Source organism: Marmota marmota, unplaced genomic scaffold (assembly GCF_001458135.2).
Source record: "Marmota marmota marmota unplaced genomic scaffold, marMar, whole genome shotgun sequence".
In the NCBI taxonomy this organism is placed as follows: Eukaryota; Metazoa; Chordata; class Mammalia; order Rodentia; family Sciuridae; genus Marmota; species Marmota marmota.
In genome coordinates this window covers 36107905-36120717 of record NW_026000082.1, presented here as the reverse complement: position 1 = coordinate 36120717, position 12813 = coordinate 36107905, and the positions used below count along the sequence as shown (strand labels likewise).

At 49.7% G+C, this 12813-nt stretch overlaps 1 protein-coding gene across 3 annotated transcripts in view; it reads right to left on the bottom strand.

Moving 5' to 3' along the window:
• The window catches only part of LOC107141550 (RH-like protein), a 38715-nt gene extending 30874 nt beyond the window's left edge, over nucleotides 1-7841 (bottom strand). Inside the window, exon 1 of one of the 3 annotated variants that reach the window (XM_048816066.1) lies at nucleotides 7614-7841. In XM_048816066.1, coding sequence (XP_048672023.1) covers nucleotides 7614-7758 — 145 coding nt within the window. In that variant the 5' untranslated portion in view covers nucleotides 7759-7841. The remainder of the gene's footprint in view (nucleotides 1-7613) is intronic. The other 2 variants (XM_048816067.1, XM_048816065.1) reach the window with 2 other exon arrangements.
• Nucleotides 7842-12813: the final 4972 nt, after the last annotated feature.

The window sequence follows — 12813 nt, the reverse complement described above, 5'->3', positions numbered from 1 at the left end:
GGGGGAGGGGGAGGAGAGAAGAAAGCATGAACTCCAGGTTCAGAGGTTCTGTTTGGTCCTGACTCCATCATCTCCTATCAGGTCAAATCTTATTAAACTGCCAACAGGTGGCCAGATTTGACCTATTAAAACGTTGGTTGACATGTCCACCTCGTGACCTTAAATGCTGCTTACATTCCTTCAGCTTAATGGGGGCGATTCTTCCCTCCTCGGAGGGGGCTGGCAGCTCTGGAGGAATTAACACTCTGTTCAAGTGTTTGGTGTGGCCGGACACAAGGAAAACGCTTGATAAACGGTAGCTGTTCATTACCATCATGATGACAATCAGCAGGATAAGAACTCGCTGCCTCTGGTCTCCAGGCCTGGCCCTGATAACGCTGAGCAAGTTCTCACCACTGAGCCCTCCCAGACCTGGAGAGCCCCTGGACTTGGAGGCCAGCTATCTATCTATTTATTTATTTAAAGGCTCAAGCCGAGATTGATTTAGGAAACCAAGGATTAGCTACTTGTAGGGAAAGAGAGCACCCGCTATCTTGAGAGTGAGAAAATCCTACAGAATCCTTTCAAGTCCACTTCCATAGAGGAGGGCACACATCCAGGGTCCTCCACATCTGGGTACCTTTGGTGGTTTTGACGTTTCCAGATCAATCAGACAACCCCCGGATTCAGGAGGCCCCCAAGGAAGGACGACCACCCCAGGATTTGGGGGCTTGGACAGTAGGTGGGGACAGGGTTAGGAGGATCCGACTCTGTACCCCCCCCCCAGACACGGTGCAGGAAATGTGTCCATCTCCAGCTTGTGTCCTCCTGGCAATAGGGCAGGTGGGCAGGATCCCTTCAGGAGCCCGTGGGGCACAGGGAGGTGCAACGGCCAATGGAAGGCACCACTGGGAATGGGGAGGCCTGTGGCTGGGTGGGCACAGCACACCCCACTTGAGATATTTAAGTTCAACCTTTTGTCAGACACTGTTGTTAAACAAAGCTCAGCCGCCATTTTGCTGCAATGTTGTCTGCACAGGGCCCAGAACTACTGAAGATCCAGGGATAAGGGACAGCCCTCTATTTTCCTCAGGGAGACCAAAGAGAATGTGTGACTTTCCCCACGCCACCCAGCACACCCCAGTGGATCCCAGCTCTGAACCCCTGGTGCAGGGTCCCTCCTCTAGGCCTCGGTTTCCCTATCTGTAACACGTGGAAGCTGGGGGTTCACATTGCTACAGGCCCTACAGGTCCTTGCAGCTCTAGAATATTCTGAAGAGCCATTTAGGGGAGGGAGGAGATATGAAGACTCCCCAGGATGAGGGCAGAGGTGGGGCCCTGGGGCTAGAAAGTCAAAGAAGAGGGCCGGGGAGGGGAGATTTCATGGCCTAGATGTCAACTTGATTCCAGGTGTCAAAGCTCATGGCCTTCTTCCCCAAGTCCCCGCACTGTCCTAGAGGGGGGAATCGTGCCCTGCCAAGAAGAGGAAATTAGGGCAGCAGTTTCCAGGAGCTGTTGACAGGGCCCACGCACCGCAGCTGGTGGGTGATGTTCAGCTCAGGCTCCTCCTCCCCGGGCCCCTGTACCCTCTCACTTCCTCTTGGGCCCAGACCCACTCAACTCCTGACTCACTCCCTGGGGCCCCACTCAGGGCACCTCCATTGGTGTCAACCGCCCGCATCAGCCATGGGTCTGATAAGCTAATGGACGCAAGGTGTTCAGGGGTGATAAGAAGTGGGTGTGCTGCGGGGCCCCCAAGGACTGGGCCCAGAGATGGATTTGAAGTCAGGCCTTCTGGAGAGGTTAATGAAAACCCCATGACTTGGAGAAAGAAGGCCCAACCAGGCAGCAGGCTAGCCTCCCTGTGAACAGCAGGGACTGAGGATGCCCACCCCCAGGGCAAGTGCTTCCCAGCCCCGCCCTCCGCAGCCCAGGACCCCCTTTTGCATCTGGATCAAGGGAGACACGGTGCTGTTTACCTGGCCGGTCCACACAGCCAGTGCAGGGGGCAGGGTGTGAATTCAGACAGTCCTCCCCACTGTGAGATCCTGCCTCTCCACACAGCGTGGACCGAACAGTGGCGAAGCCTGTGGGCATCTATGGCAGGTGCCAGGGTTCAGGGCCTGGCTCCGCCTGTGTCCCAGTAAAATGGCGAGGAAACAATGGCACGAGCCACCCTCAGAGGAGCCTTGTGGGCACTGAGCTCGCTGGCCCTGCAAATCGCTTCGCCCAGCCTCGGGGGGCCCACTCCGGCACCTGCCAGTCACCAGCTGTGTGGCTTTGGACAAGACTGTTCCCTCCCCAGGCCTGGTCATTCACTTGCAAAGAATGAACTGTGGATAATGCAGTTCGCCTCTCAGAGTGCATCTCAAGGCCAGCGGCCTCCTGCGGGGGTGCCCCTGTGATTCTGGACGTGCCCTCGCCCATCGGCCCCTCCCTCTGGCCCATGGAAAAGTGAGCACTAATATCCCTGAAGCCTGGGCCTGTTTCTGTGTCCAGGCTCTGGGATGGACCCCCACCCTGTGCTCCCCTCCGTTGATTGGGATGACCTCCACAGCCTGCCTACCTCCCTCCTCCACGGCCTCTACACCCACTCAGCTCCCACCAGCAGCAGCTCAGGAAGAGGAAAGGAGATTTCCCAGAGGGACAGTCTAAGACTGAGCTATGGAAGGTGCCAGGGTTTGGGGTATTTCCAAGTCACTGGGAAAGTCCTCCTGTCTTCCTGTAGCCCTTCTCTGTGCCTCTGAGAAGTACAGGGCACCGGGTGGTGTCGACAGCACAGGATTGGGATGGTCTCCCAGTGAGGCAGCCCCCAATGAAACATGGCTTTGGCCAGTGGGACATCGGTAGACTCGTACAGGCAGAGGCTTGCCAAGCACCCCACACCAGGGCTTACCCTCTCTTACTTGTGGGGGGGCTCCTAGTGCCAGATGAGGGTCTGGGAGAACCCACCGCCACAGTCAAGGTCCTAGCTGCCACCAGTTCTTACTGCTGACAGGCAGATGAGGTCATGAGAGATGATCCCGCCCTAGTCAAACCTCCCCAGTACAGATGCAAGGGTGACCCTCAGCAAAACCACCAGAAAAATTGTCCATCCGATGAGCCCCACTCAATTACTGAGTCACAGAATCCTAGTCATAAGCAAATTAAATGGTTGCTATTTTAAGTCACTAAGTTTGGAGATGGTTGTTATGGTGCCATCGATAATCAGTGTACTTTGCTTCTCCTCAGTATCACACAGGCACCTCCGTTCAAGATGACAAGGAACACATCGTTGTGCATTTGCCCCACATCTGTTCCCTGTCCTTGTACTTCTCATCTCAGGAATGGCACAGCCATCCACCAATCACACGCATGGACACATGGTTGACTCCTCCCTCTTTCACCCAGTACAGCTGATCTTATCTCCCAAACATCTCTTGCATCCTACTCAGCTGCTCATCTGACCTCATCTGACCTCATCTGACCTCATCTACAGTCAGAGGTCAGTAGAACAAGGAACACACACCTCGGAAGATGTCTCAGACATCCACAGGGCTGAAGCAAGAAACTATTAACATTTCTAGTTTCATTTTCACCTAAAAAAAAAAAATTAAAGCTGATAAAAATATAATGAAACTATGTAATGTTTTGAACAACCAATAATAAAAATTAAAATATATATATAATGATATAATAGCAGTAAAAGCTGATACTGTTTATCAATCTATATAATTATTCTTTGGCATCCTTCTGATAACTGAATGCAATAAATATTGTCATCATGTGACAGAGGTTGCAAAGAGGCAGAGAGAGGTTGAATCATTTGCCTAAAATCTCACAGTTAATAAGCTGCAGAGGCAAAATTTGAGCTGGTCTAGCTTCCGTAGTCTCCAGCTTTCATGTGCATTAGAATCTCCTAGAAGGTTCTTAAAAACACAGATGGCTGGGCCCCGTCCCCAAAATTTCTGTTTAGTATGCCTGAGAATCTGCATTTCTCATGGATACTGAGACAGCTTATTTGGGGACTACACTTTGAGAACCACAGGTCTAGGTTATTCTTCAGAAAAGTACTTAGTCGGTTTGCAACTTTGCAACGACTTAATATTCAGGTCAACCCAGAACCCCCCTCAATGTGCTTGGCCTGTCAGTCTCCACGATCCTGGGCTCCGAAGCTGTCCTGAGGGAATACTGGGCTACTGGGAAGGTCGATAAGTGCTTCTTCATCATGATCACGTTGCAAGGAATGGCAGAGCTTTTAAATTTTTTCTTGAACTATTACAGAAAATGGTAAGCATACAAAGACAGAGAGAGAGAGAGAGAGAGAGAGAGAGAGAGAATATAGCATGGTGATCCCACTTACCTATTACTAAATTTCAATGACTGTCACATGAAATTACTCCTATCTTTTACTTATCTGTCTATTTATTTATTTATTTTTGCATAAGGCAAACCCCAGACACCACACCACTTCAATATGCTTATCAACAGATAGGATCTTAAAACAAAACAAAAACATATGCTTTTACCACACCTAACAAAATCAGCGATCTTTCTTGTATGTCATACAATATTCATGTTATATCCAAATTTCCTGATTGACTCAAAATGTCTTTTTCGATTTGGCAGGTTTAAATATTTACTATAGTTTACATGGCCGGGATTAGATTAAGTGGACAGACAGATCAAGCTACCTCGGCTTAACTCAACTAACCTACACAAAATGGACTCATGACTTAACTGACACCTGCAAAGACACACAGATGGCCGGCCAATCGCTAAGGCCAGCCAGGAGGACAGAAAGAGAAGGGAAGAGCAAGATGCCTCCTGCACAACCCTCCAGTCACTCGGAGGCTAAAAAAAGTTCATCAAAAGTCAGATCTGGCCAGGTGCGGTGGCACACACCGGTAATCCCAGCAGCTCGGAGGATCCCAAGTTCAAAGCCAGCCTCAGCAAGGGCGAGGCTCTAAGCAACTCAGTGAGACCCTGTCTCTAAACAAAATACAAAATAGGGCTGGGGTGGTTGAGTGGCCCTGAGTTCAACCCCCAGTACCAAAAAAAAAAAAGTCAGCTCTGACAGGAACTTAACCAAGACAACTTGAGGACTGGGGCTGTGGCTCAGCGGTAAAGCACTTGCCCAGCATGTGCAAGGCCCTGGGTTTGATCCTCAGCACCATGTAACAATAAATAAGTAAAATAAAGGTTTTGCGTCCAAATACAACTAAAAAAATAAATATTTAAAAGAAGACAACTTGAAATTATTAAGAAGGTGCTGAATATCATGTGTTTCATTTTGATCTCTTTAAACATTTTAAATGTGTGCATAGTTTATAGATATGCATATATATATATATATATATATATATATATATATATATATATATACATATAGGCTTTTCTTCAGGCAGAGTCTTGCTGTGCTCCCAGTCTGGCCCGGGATCTCTTGGCCTCGGCCTCCCAAGTAGCTTCCCAAGTAGCTGGGTCGACAGACATGCTCAAAAACACCTGCCTACAGTTGGGGTGCGGTCAGTGGGCAGCACTTGCCTAGCAGGTGGGAGGCCCTGGTTCCATCCCCAGCATCATGGGAAGAAGAAAAAGAAAGGTGAGCACCATGAGACGTTTGAAGCCCTCTGCAGGTGGACAGTTGGGACGCCTCACTGGTCTCATGCCTCGGGTTCCCCATGGTCCAAACCCAAGCTCTTGACACTCCTGCATCCTGTCAGCAGGATGGAGGCCAACTCCCTACTCAACCGCTGGGGCCCCCACTCCCTGCTTCCCCCTTTCTGCTCCAGCAACACCACAATGTGGAACCCTGGCCTGGTCCCCGGCTCTGGGGGCTGCCCTCCCTTCCCTCGTGGTTAACTCCTATGGAGCCCAGAGACCTGGCTGGGCAGTCCACCTCCCTTCAGAAGCCCTCCCTGTCTTCCCTGCCCGGGCCCCGGGTCCTCCCCTGTGCTTCCATAGGAAGCGAGTTTCTGACGACACTTTAAACTCAGGTTAGCAGCACAGAGTGGGTGGAGAACGCGGTCCCAGGTGCCAACCTGTGGGTTTGGATGAGTGGCTCCTACACCTCCTGGTTAGGTGACAAATGAGTGACCGTCCTGTACAGAACACAATGGTTCAATGCATAGAAACTAAAACCAGGATGCCTAAATTTAGATCTGCTATGCTATGGCTAGCTGGGCAACCTTGGGCAAATTACTTAATGTCCACGTGGGTAGTTTCCTCGTGAAAAACCGAGACCATAATAGGACCTACGTCATAGTGTTGCCGTGAGGCTTAATGTAAAGCACATGGTGCGTTGCCTGGTACCGACAAAGTAGGTGCTCAGTAAACACCAGCTCTAACCTGCAGGTATCTGGAACCCAAGCTGGATGTGCATGATTGAATAGAGAAACAAACAGAGGATGTATTGAATTGGAATAAAGATCGATCGTACTGGATTTAAAAAATAAATAAATTCAGGGCTGGGGTTGTGGCTCAGTGTTAGTGTGCTTGTCTAGCATGTGTGAGGCACTGGGTTCAATTCTTACACCATGTATCAATAAATAGAATAAAGGTCCATTGACAACTAATTTTTTTTTTTAATGAACTAAAATTATGCCTAGTGGGCTGGGGATGTGGCTCAAGCGGTAGCGCGCTCGCCTGGCATGCGTGCGGCCCGGGTTCGATCCTCAGCACCACATACAAACAAAGATGTTGTGTCCACCGAAAACTAAAAAATAAATATTGAAAAATTCTCTCTCTCTCTCTTTAAAATATATATATATATATATATATAAAATTATGCCTAGGTCTTGCTCCTGGGGTGCTGAGAGCCAGGCTTCAGTGGGTGGGCGGTCCCTTCCCTGAATTGCTTCTGTTCTCATTGCCTCTGCCGGGGACCCCTGGGTGCCTCCCCTCCACATCCAATTCTCTATTCCATTGACATCACTTAGGAAATACACACATCTGGACTCGGGCTGCATCGCTACCTTGAGGACATCTTGCAAGGAGACCATCTACTGCTATTAACAATCTATCAGCCCAATGAGAGACTTGAAATATGTCTCAAGATTTAAAAAAAAAAAAAAAAAAACCCAAGTCACACCGCAGTGGACATCTGTCTTGTTTATAGTTGTTCTCATCACAGTCTCTGGATATTTTTAGCTGCACATAAAATAACCACCATCCTACATGCTCCTTCAGTCATGCCTTCTGGCTCTGGTTTTGCAGGCAGAATGCAGACTTTCCAGCCACTAAGAGAGAAGAAGGCAGGGGAGGGCAGGCAAGAGAGCACCGAAAGGAACAGGAGGGACCCCCAAAAGGAAGGAAACTCCCCAGATCAACAGCCACCACGCAAAATTCCTTGCTGCCAAGGAAGCAAAGAAGCTGAGAATCACAAAGACCCCTCGGTCCAGGGAATTTGGGGAACACCCAAAAGGAGGCCCCAAGCTCTGTACCCACAAACCCAGGAGGGCTTCGTGGAGGGGGTGATACCCGCTGCTCACATCGCCAGCTGGTGCACTCCATGGAGGAAGAGGAAACCTCCTCTCCTTGGGACTTCGGTGGAAAGGAACACCGCTGTCCTGTTCTTGGGGAGCCTCAGACCTCCCGGCCCCGGGGCCCTGTTCACCTCTGTGAGCACCTCCCCAGCGGGGAGGTGTGGCCCTCACCTTGATAGGCCTCCATGAAGGTTTTCTGGTCCATTAAGGGAACATCATAGGCGGTGAAGAAGACGAGGAGGAGGAGAGCTGCCTCCAGCAGCAGGGCCCACAGGGGCAGGCAGCTCCGGATCGACCGCGGGTACCTGGAGCCCATCCTGCCACGTCTCTGTGCGCTGGGCAGGGGTTCCACCAGCGCAGCCCTCACTGGGTCCCCCACACCCACTTGAGGGCGTGGTAGGGGAGACACCCGCCAAAGCCCTTATCTCAGGACGCAAGGCGGATCCCACTGGCCTGTGTACAGAGCCGAGGCAGAGCACAGGGACCCGATGGGGATGGAGCCCCAGGAGCCCCGGAAGAGAGGGGGATCCCAACTCTGGACCAGTGGGGCTCTCGGCCTGTGTGATGGAGCCAGACAGAGGCGTGGACAGAGGTTGGTTTAGGAAGCAGACAGACCTTCAAGGGAGAATGCGGGTGGTCTCAGAGCCAGAAGCAGCCCTGACTTGGGCAGGGGTTCCAATATTTATAGAAGGGCTGTATCAGGGACTGGGCTGGAGGTGGGTCAGGGAGGAGCTGCACAATTTTACCAGTTTTCCTGCACTTGTGTATTTCCCTCATTTTACAAGGGCACAGGCCAAGGGCGTGGGTCCAGATTTGGGACGGAGTTTCCTGCCTCTGGTGACTGGATTCTGCATTTCAATGGTGTGAGGGTGTGTGCCTCTAGATTGCAGGTCTCTCTCCTTATCCTAAATCCCTATCTCAGTCCTGACTCTATTAATCCATCCAAGTCTCCCTGTCATTCCTGCAGCAAGTTCCTGCTGCGATCATTTTAAAGTGGGGCCCTCTATTCACCAGACCCCAAGCAAAACAATCCCCTTTACTCCCCTTCACGTGGCCTGCATCCCTGTGAGGCAGCTGGGGGGATGCGCTGGGGTGGAGCTCAGGGTACAGCACCTGCCTGGCATGTATGAGGTCCCAGGGGCCCAGGCCCCAGAAATCCATCCCCTAACAAAGAGGGCACCCTGTGAGTCCTTGTCTAGAACATAATGAATGGAAACAAAACCCAAAACTAAGTTCTGGGGAGGGTTCAGGCAGGTCCTGGCTGCTTAGAGTTACCACTATTTGAATTTGTATTTGAATCTACTCATTTCTAAGCATTATAAGATTAGGTTGTTGTAGGGACAAATGAGGCAAGGCACCAAAGATAGTGTTACCACTGTGGACCGGTGAGGAGTCCTTGCTTCCCCAATGTTGAAGAATAACACCAGAGAAGCACGCCGAGGCAAGGTCAGAGTGGAAAATTAGAAGTTTATTAAAGGACAGCAGAAAAGACTTCTCCTGGAGGAAGAAGGGGACCCAAGAGGTGGAATCCGTTGAAGGGCGAATGTGTTCCCCTTTTTATAGTTTTTGGTGATGGAATGTAGGTGGGAAGGTCCGAAGGGTTGGGACACAGGCGGGCCAAAGAAGTAATCTGGGCACTTCTGAGTCAAGTTTGCTGTTCATTAACATTTCTTTGGGATGGGCTATCTTCAAATCTGTTGGGGGCTGTTACCTGGGCTTCATTAACATTCCAAGAGTTGCTCAACTTTTCCGGAAATTCATTCTCAACACGGCCTCCATTTTAGATTTCACTCGATTTTAGACCCGATTTACCTAACTACACTGACTACCTAATTTTAAATCTGGCTTCAATAGCAGGAAGCAGTTTTATTTGGCTGCAGCTAGGTTCAGAGGGTACAGCCTTTGCTGTAATCAATCAATCCCCTGAACCCCGAGTTCAGGGAGTTTCAGAGTTTTATACCCAGCATGTAAGGGGAGGGGCTCAGAAGTTCACAGTCTGCAGAAGTTCACATAAAAGCAGCTTTTTCTTTCACTGTTTTGGGGAAGTTAACTCTTCAAGGACAACACCTGAGAAGGGGAGAGCCTCTTCTCCCCTTTCTTTCCTCCCCCTGCCAGCTGTTACCATGGAGCCCAATTGTAACTTACCTTAAAAATGTAGACATCTCTGTGAAGCCCAGCTCAAGGCCAGAGGCCTTGTTTGCACATTTCTTCAAAGTACTATACTGGATACTAGTTTGTGAAAACTAGTAAGGGGGTGTCCAGCACCTGGAGTGCTGGTATCTTCTCTCGGCCAGTGGCCAAGTAAACAGGGCGACACGAAAATGGGAAGTTTATCTACAATGGACTCTTTTGCAGAGACTCTTTCCTGACAGTCCTAAAATCAGCCATGGTGAAGAGGGCTTTTCTTTGGGGGGGGGGGTGTGCCACTTCAAGGTGAGGGAGAAGAAATGAGGCTTGGGTTTGGCTCTTGTGAAATAAAGGGGGTCCAGCCCTAGGCTGGAGTTGCCCGACCTCCGGTCACCTTGTCACAGAGCCCAGGACTCCGGGGCTGTAAACATGACACTGCCTTTGAAGAAGGCCACACTGATGCCCATCTTGAACATCAGGACTGGGTCCTTGTTTCCCACTGTTGAAGATTAAACACCTGAAGCCGAGTGCAGTGGCACACGCCTGTAATCCCAGAGACTCAGGAGGCTGAGGCAGGAGGATGGAGAGTTCAAAGCCAGCCTCAGCAAGAGCAAGAGGCTAAGCAACTGAGTGAGAGCCTGTCTCTAAATAAAATACAAAATAGGGCTGGGGATGTGGCTCAGTGGTCAAGTGCCCCTGAGTTCAATCCCTGTTTCAAAAAAAAAAAAAAAAGATTAAACACCGGAGAAACACGGAGGCAAGCTAGAAAGCAAATTTTATTTAAGAGACAGAAGAAGGCGGGGGACTCCTCTTCCTCTGGAGAGGAGGGGACCCAGAAGAGCTCTTGCCCAGGGTCCAGGTGTCTCCCCTTTAGGGATTTTAGGTTTCCTCTCTTCTCAGCCCCCCTCCTCCTCTTTTCTTGCCTATGAAAAGGCAAGAAAGGAAGCTCCTAGGGTGCTCATTAGCAGCTCCTGGGGCTGGGAAGAGCTGCTCCCTGGAGGCGTCAGTCACCTTAGTGGGGGCAGAGAGTATTAGCATTTCATTTCCTTTTCTTTGAATTAGCCCCCTCTTTCCCACTGATCATTTGTAATCTGCCCTCTCTGTCCTTTGCCCCTGTCTACTTCAGTATCCCCATCCCACAGCCGAGGACAGTTCCCTGGCTGGGGTTTAGGAGGCCCGACCTAGCCCTGACCCTGCAGCTGACTTCCCCATGGCCCACACCTTGTGCTGTGCAGAAAGCCTGTGCAGGGTCAGCATGGGGGGGGGCGGGGGGGATTGGGTTTTCCTTACTTCTACACTGTCCCCAGCCACTAGCCACTGAGTATAGATGATATGTGGATCCCCAGAGAGTAGAGCTAGGCTAGGAGCTGACAGATGATGGCCCAACCCCAGTGGATTCTTTATTCAGCATTATTGTTGTCCAGTGAAAAGAACCACTGTGTGGTCACAAGCACCCTGTCACTAAAGAATAAGTTGAGGGTTACTTTCAGAGATGTCTTGGAACACCCAGGAGGAACCTGTTGTTATGCTTGAATTCAGAACCCCCAAAAGACCATCAGAGACTGAGATCGATGTTAGCAGCAAAGAGGTGTTTATTGCAAGCTAGCTAGGTCCTCTGCGTGCACAGCAACTGGTGATGCTGAGGCCCCGAGTCCAGGGTTTGCAGCAGTTTTATACACTCTCTGGGGGAGGCAGGGACCCCCACATAAATCATAGCATCTCTTAGCAAATCATCAAACACCGCGGGAAAATCATAAAACAACTCTAAAACATGATTAGCACATTCACTGGCGGGAACAACATGTTATCAACCACCATAAACTACTGGGAGGATCATCTGGCATCCCAGGTATTTCCCTGTCTCATGCTGATTGGTGGTTGCTAGGGGGTTGCTATGGGTCCTCACCTAGCCTGAGTCAGGGACACCTGGCGCAGCAGATCTCTCCTGTTATTTGTAGATAAACAACTCCGAAGGGTGGGTGTGTGCCTAGGAGTGCTCTGAGGGTCTTTCTTTCTTTCTTTTTAAACAGAGAGGGAGAGAGTGAGAGAGAGGGAGAGAGAGAGAGAATTGTAATATTTTTTTTTAGTATTTGGCGGACACAACATCTTTGTTTGTGGTGCTGAGGATCGTACCCGGGCTGCACGAATGCCAGGCGAGTGTGCTACCACTTGAGCCACATCCCCAGCCCTCTGTGGATCTTTCTAAGGACAAGGGTCACGCCCCTTTCCTTGGACAGGCTTTGCTCTGAGGTAGAGGCTGGTTTTTCACCTGCCATTTTTTTTTTTTTTTGGTGTGTGTGTGTTGGGGGTGGGTACCTGGGAGGGGATTGAACTCTGGAGCACTGAGCCACATCCCCAGCCCTATTTTTTTTTTTTTAATTTATTTAGAAACAGGGTCTCACTCAGTTGCTTAGTGCCTCACTGTTGCTGAGGTTCGCTTTGAACTAGGGATCCTCCTGCCTCAGCCTCTGGAGCCACTGATATTACAGGCGTGCACCATCGCACCTGGCTGTTATTTTTCTTTTACACGAAGAAACTAAGACCCACAGAGGTCATAGCCAAGATCACATAGTCAACTGGCACTGGCCACTTCTTGGTCAGTGCAACTTTATTTAGAGAAGGAAAACATGGGAATAACCTAAATGTCCAATGGAAGGAGACTGGTTAGGTGAACTGTAGGGCACGCAACTCGTCTTCAATATGACGATTCTGAACATAAACAGCAAAAGATTTAAGTTTATCAAAAGTGCTACACAGGATATACTCTTAGGTAAAAAGCAAGTTACTGAACAGTATGTATAGTACATTCTCAATTTTATAAGATAATAATAAGCAGTGCTAGCACATGCATGGTTTTAGTCAGCTTTTTCATTGCTATAACCAAAAGACTGACAAGAACAATTTTAGAGGAGAAAAAGGTATTTGGGGCTTATAGTGTAACCCGGATTCACTTGATGCTTTGATTATGGCTTTGTGGCTTTGAATTACATGTTTTTTTTTTTCTTTTCCCCAAACTTCTTCTCCCTGATCTTCTCCTTCCTGATCTCTCCTCCCTAATCTCATTTTCTCTGAATCACCTCTATAAAAGCCCCCTCTTCTTGCTGAAGGGCAGAATCACAGTCTTTGGGACAGGAGTCCCCTGTATTTCTCCTTTGCTAGCCAAGCAATAAACTGTCTTTTTCCTTTTTCTCAAGACTGTGTCCTCGTTATTGGACGGGAATCTGGGATAAGGAGAGTTCTGGGC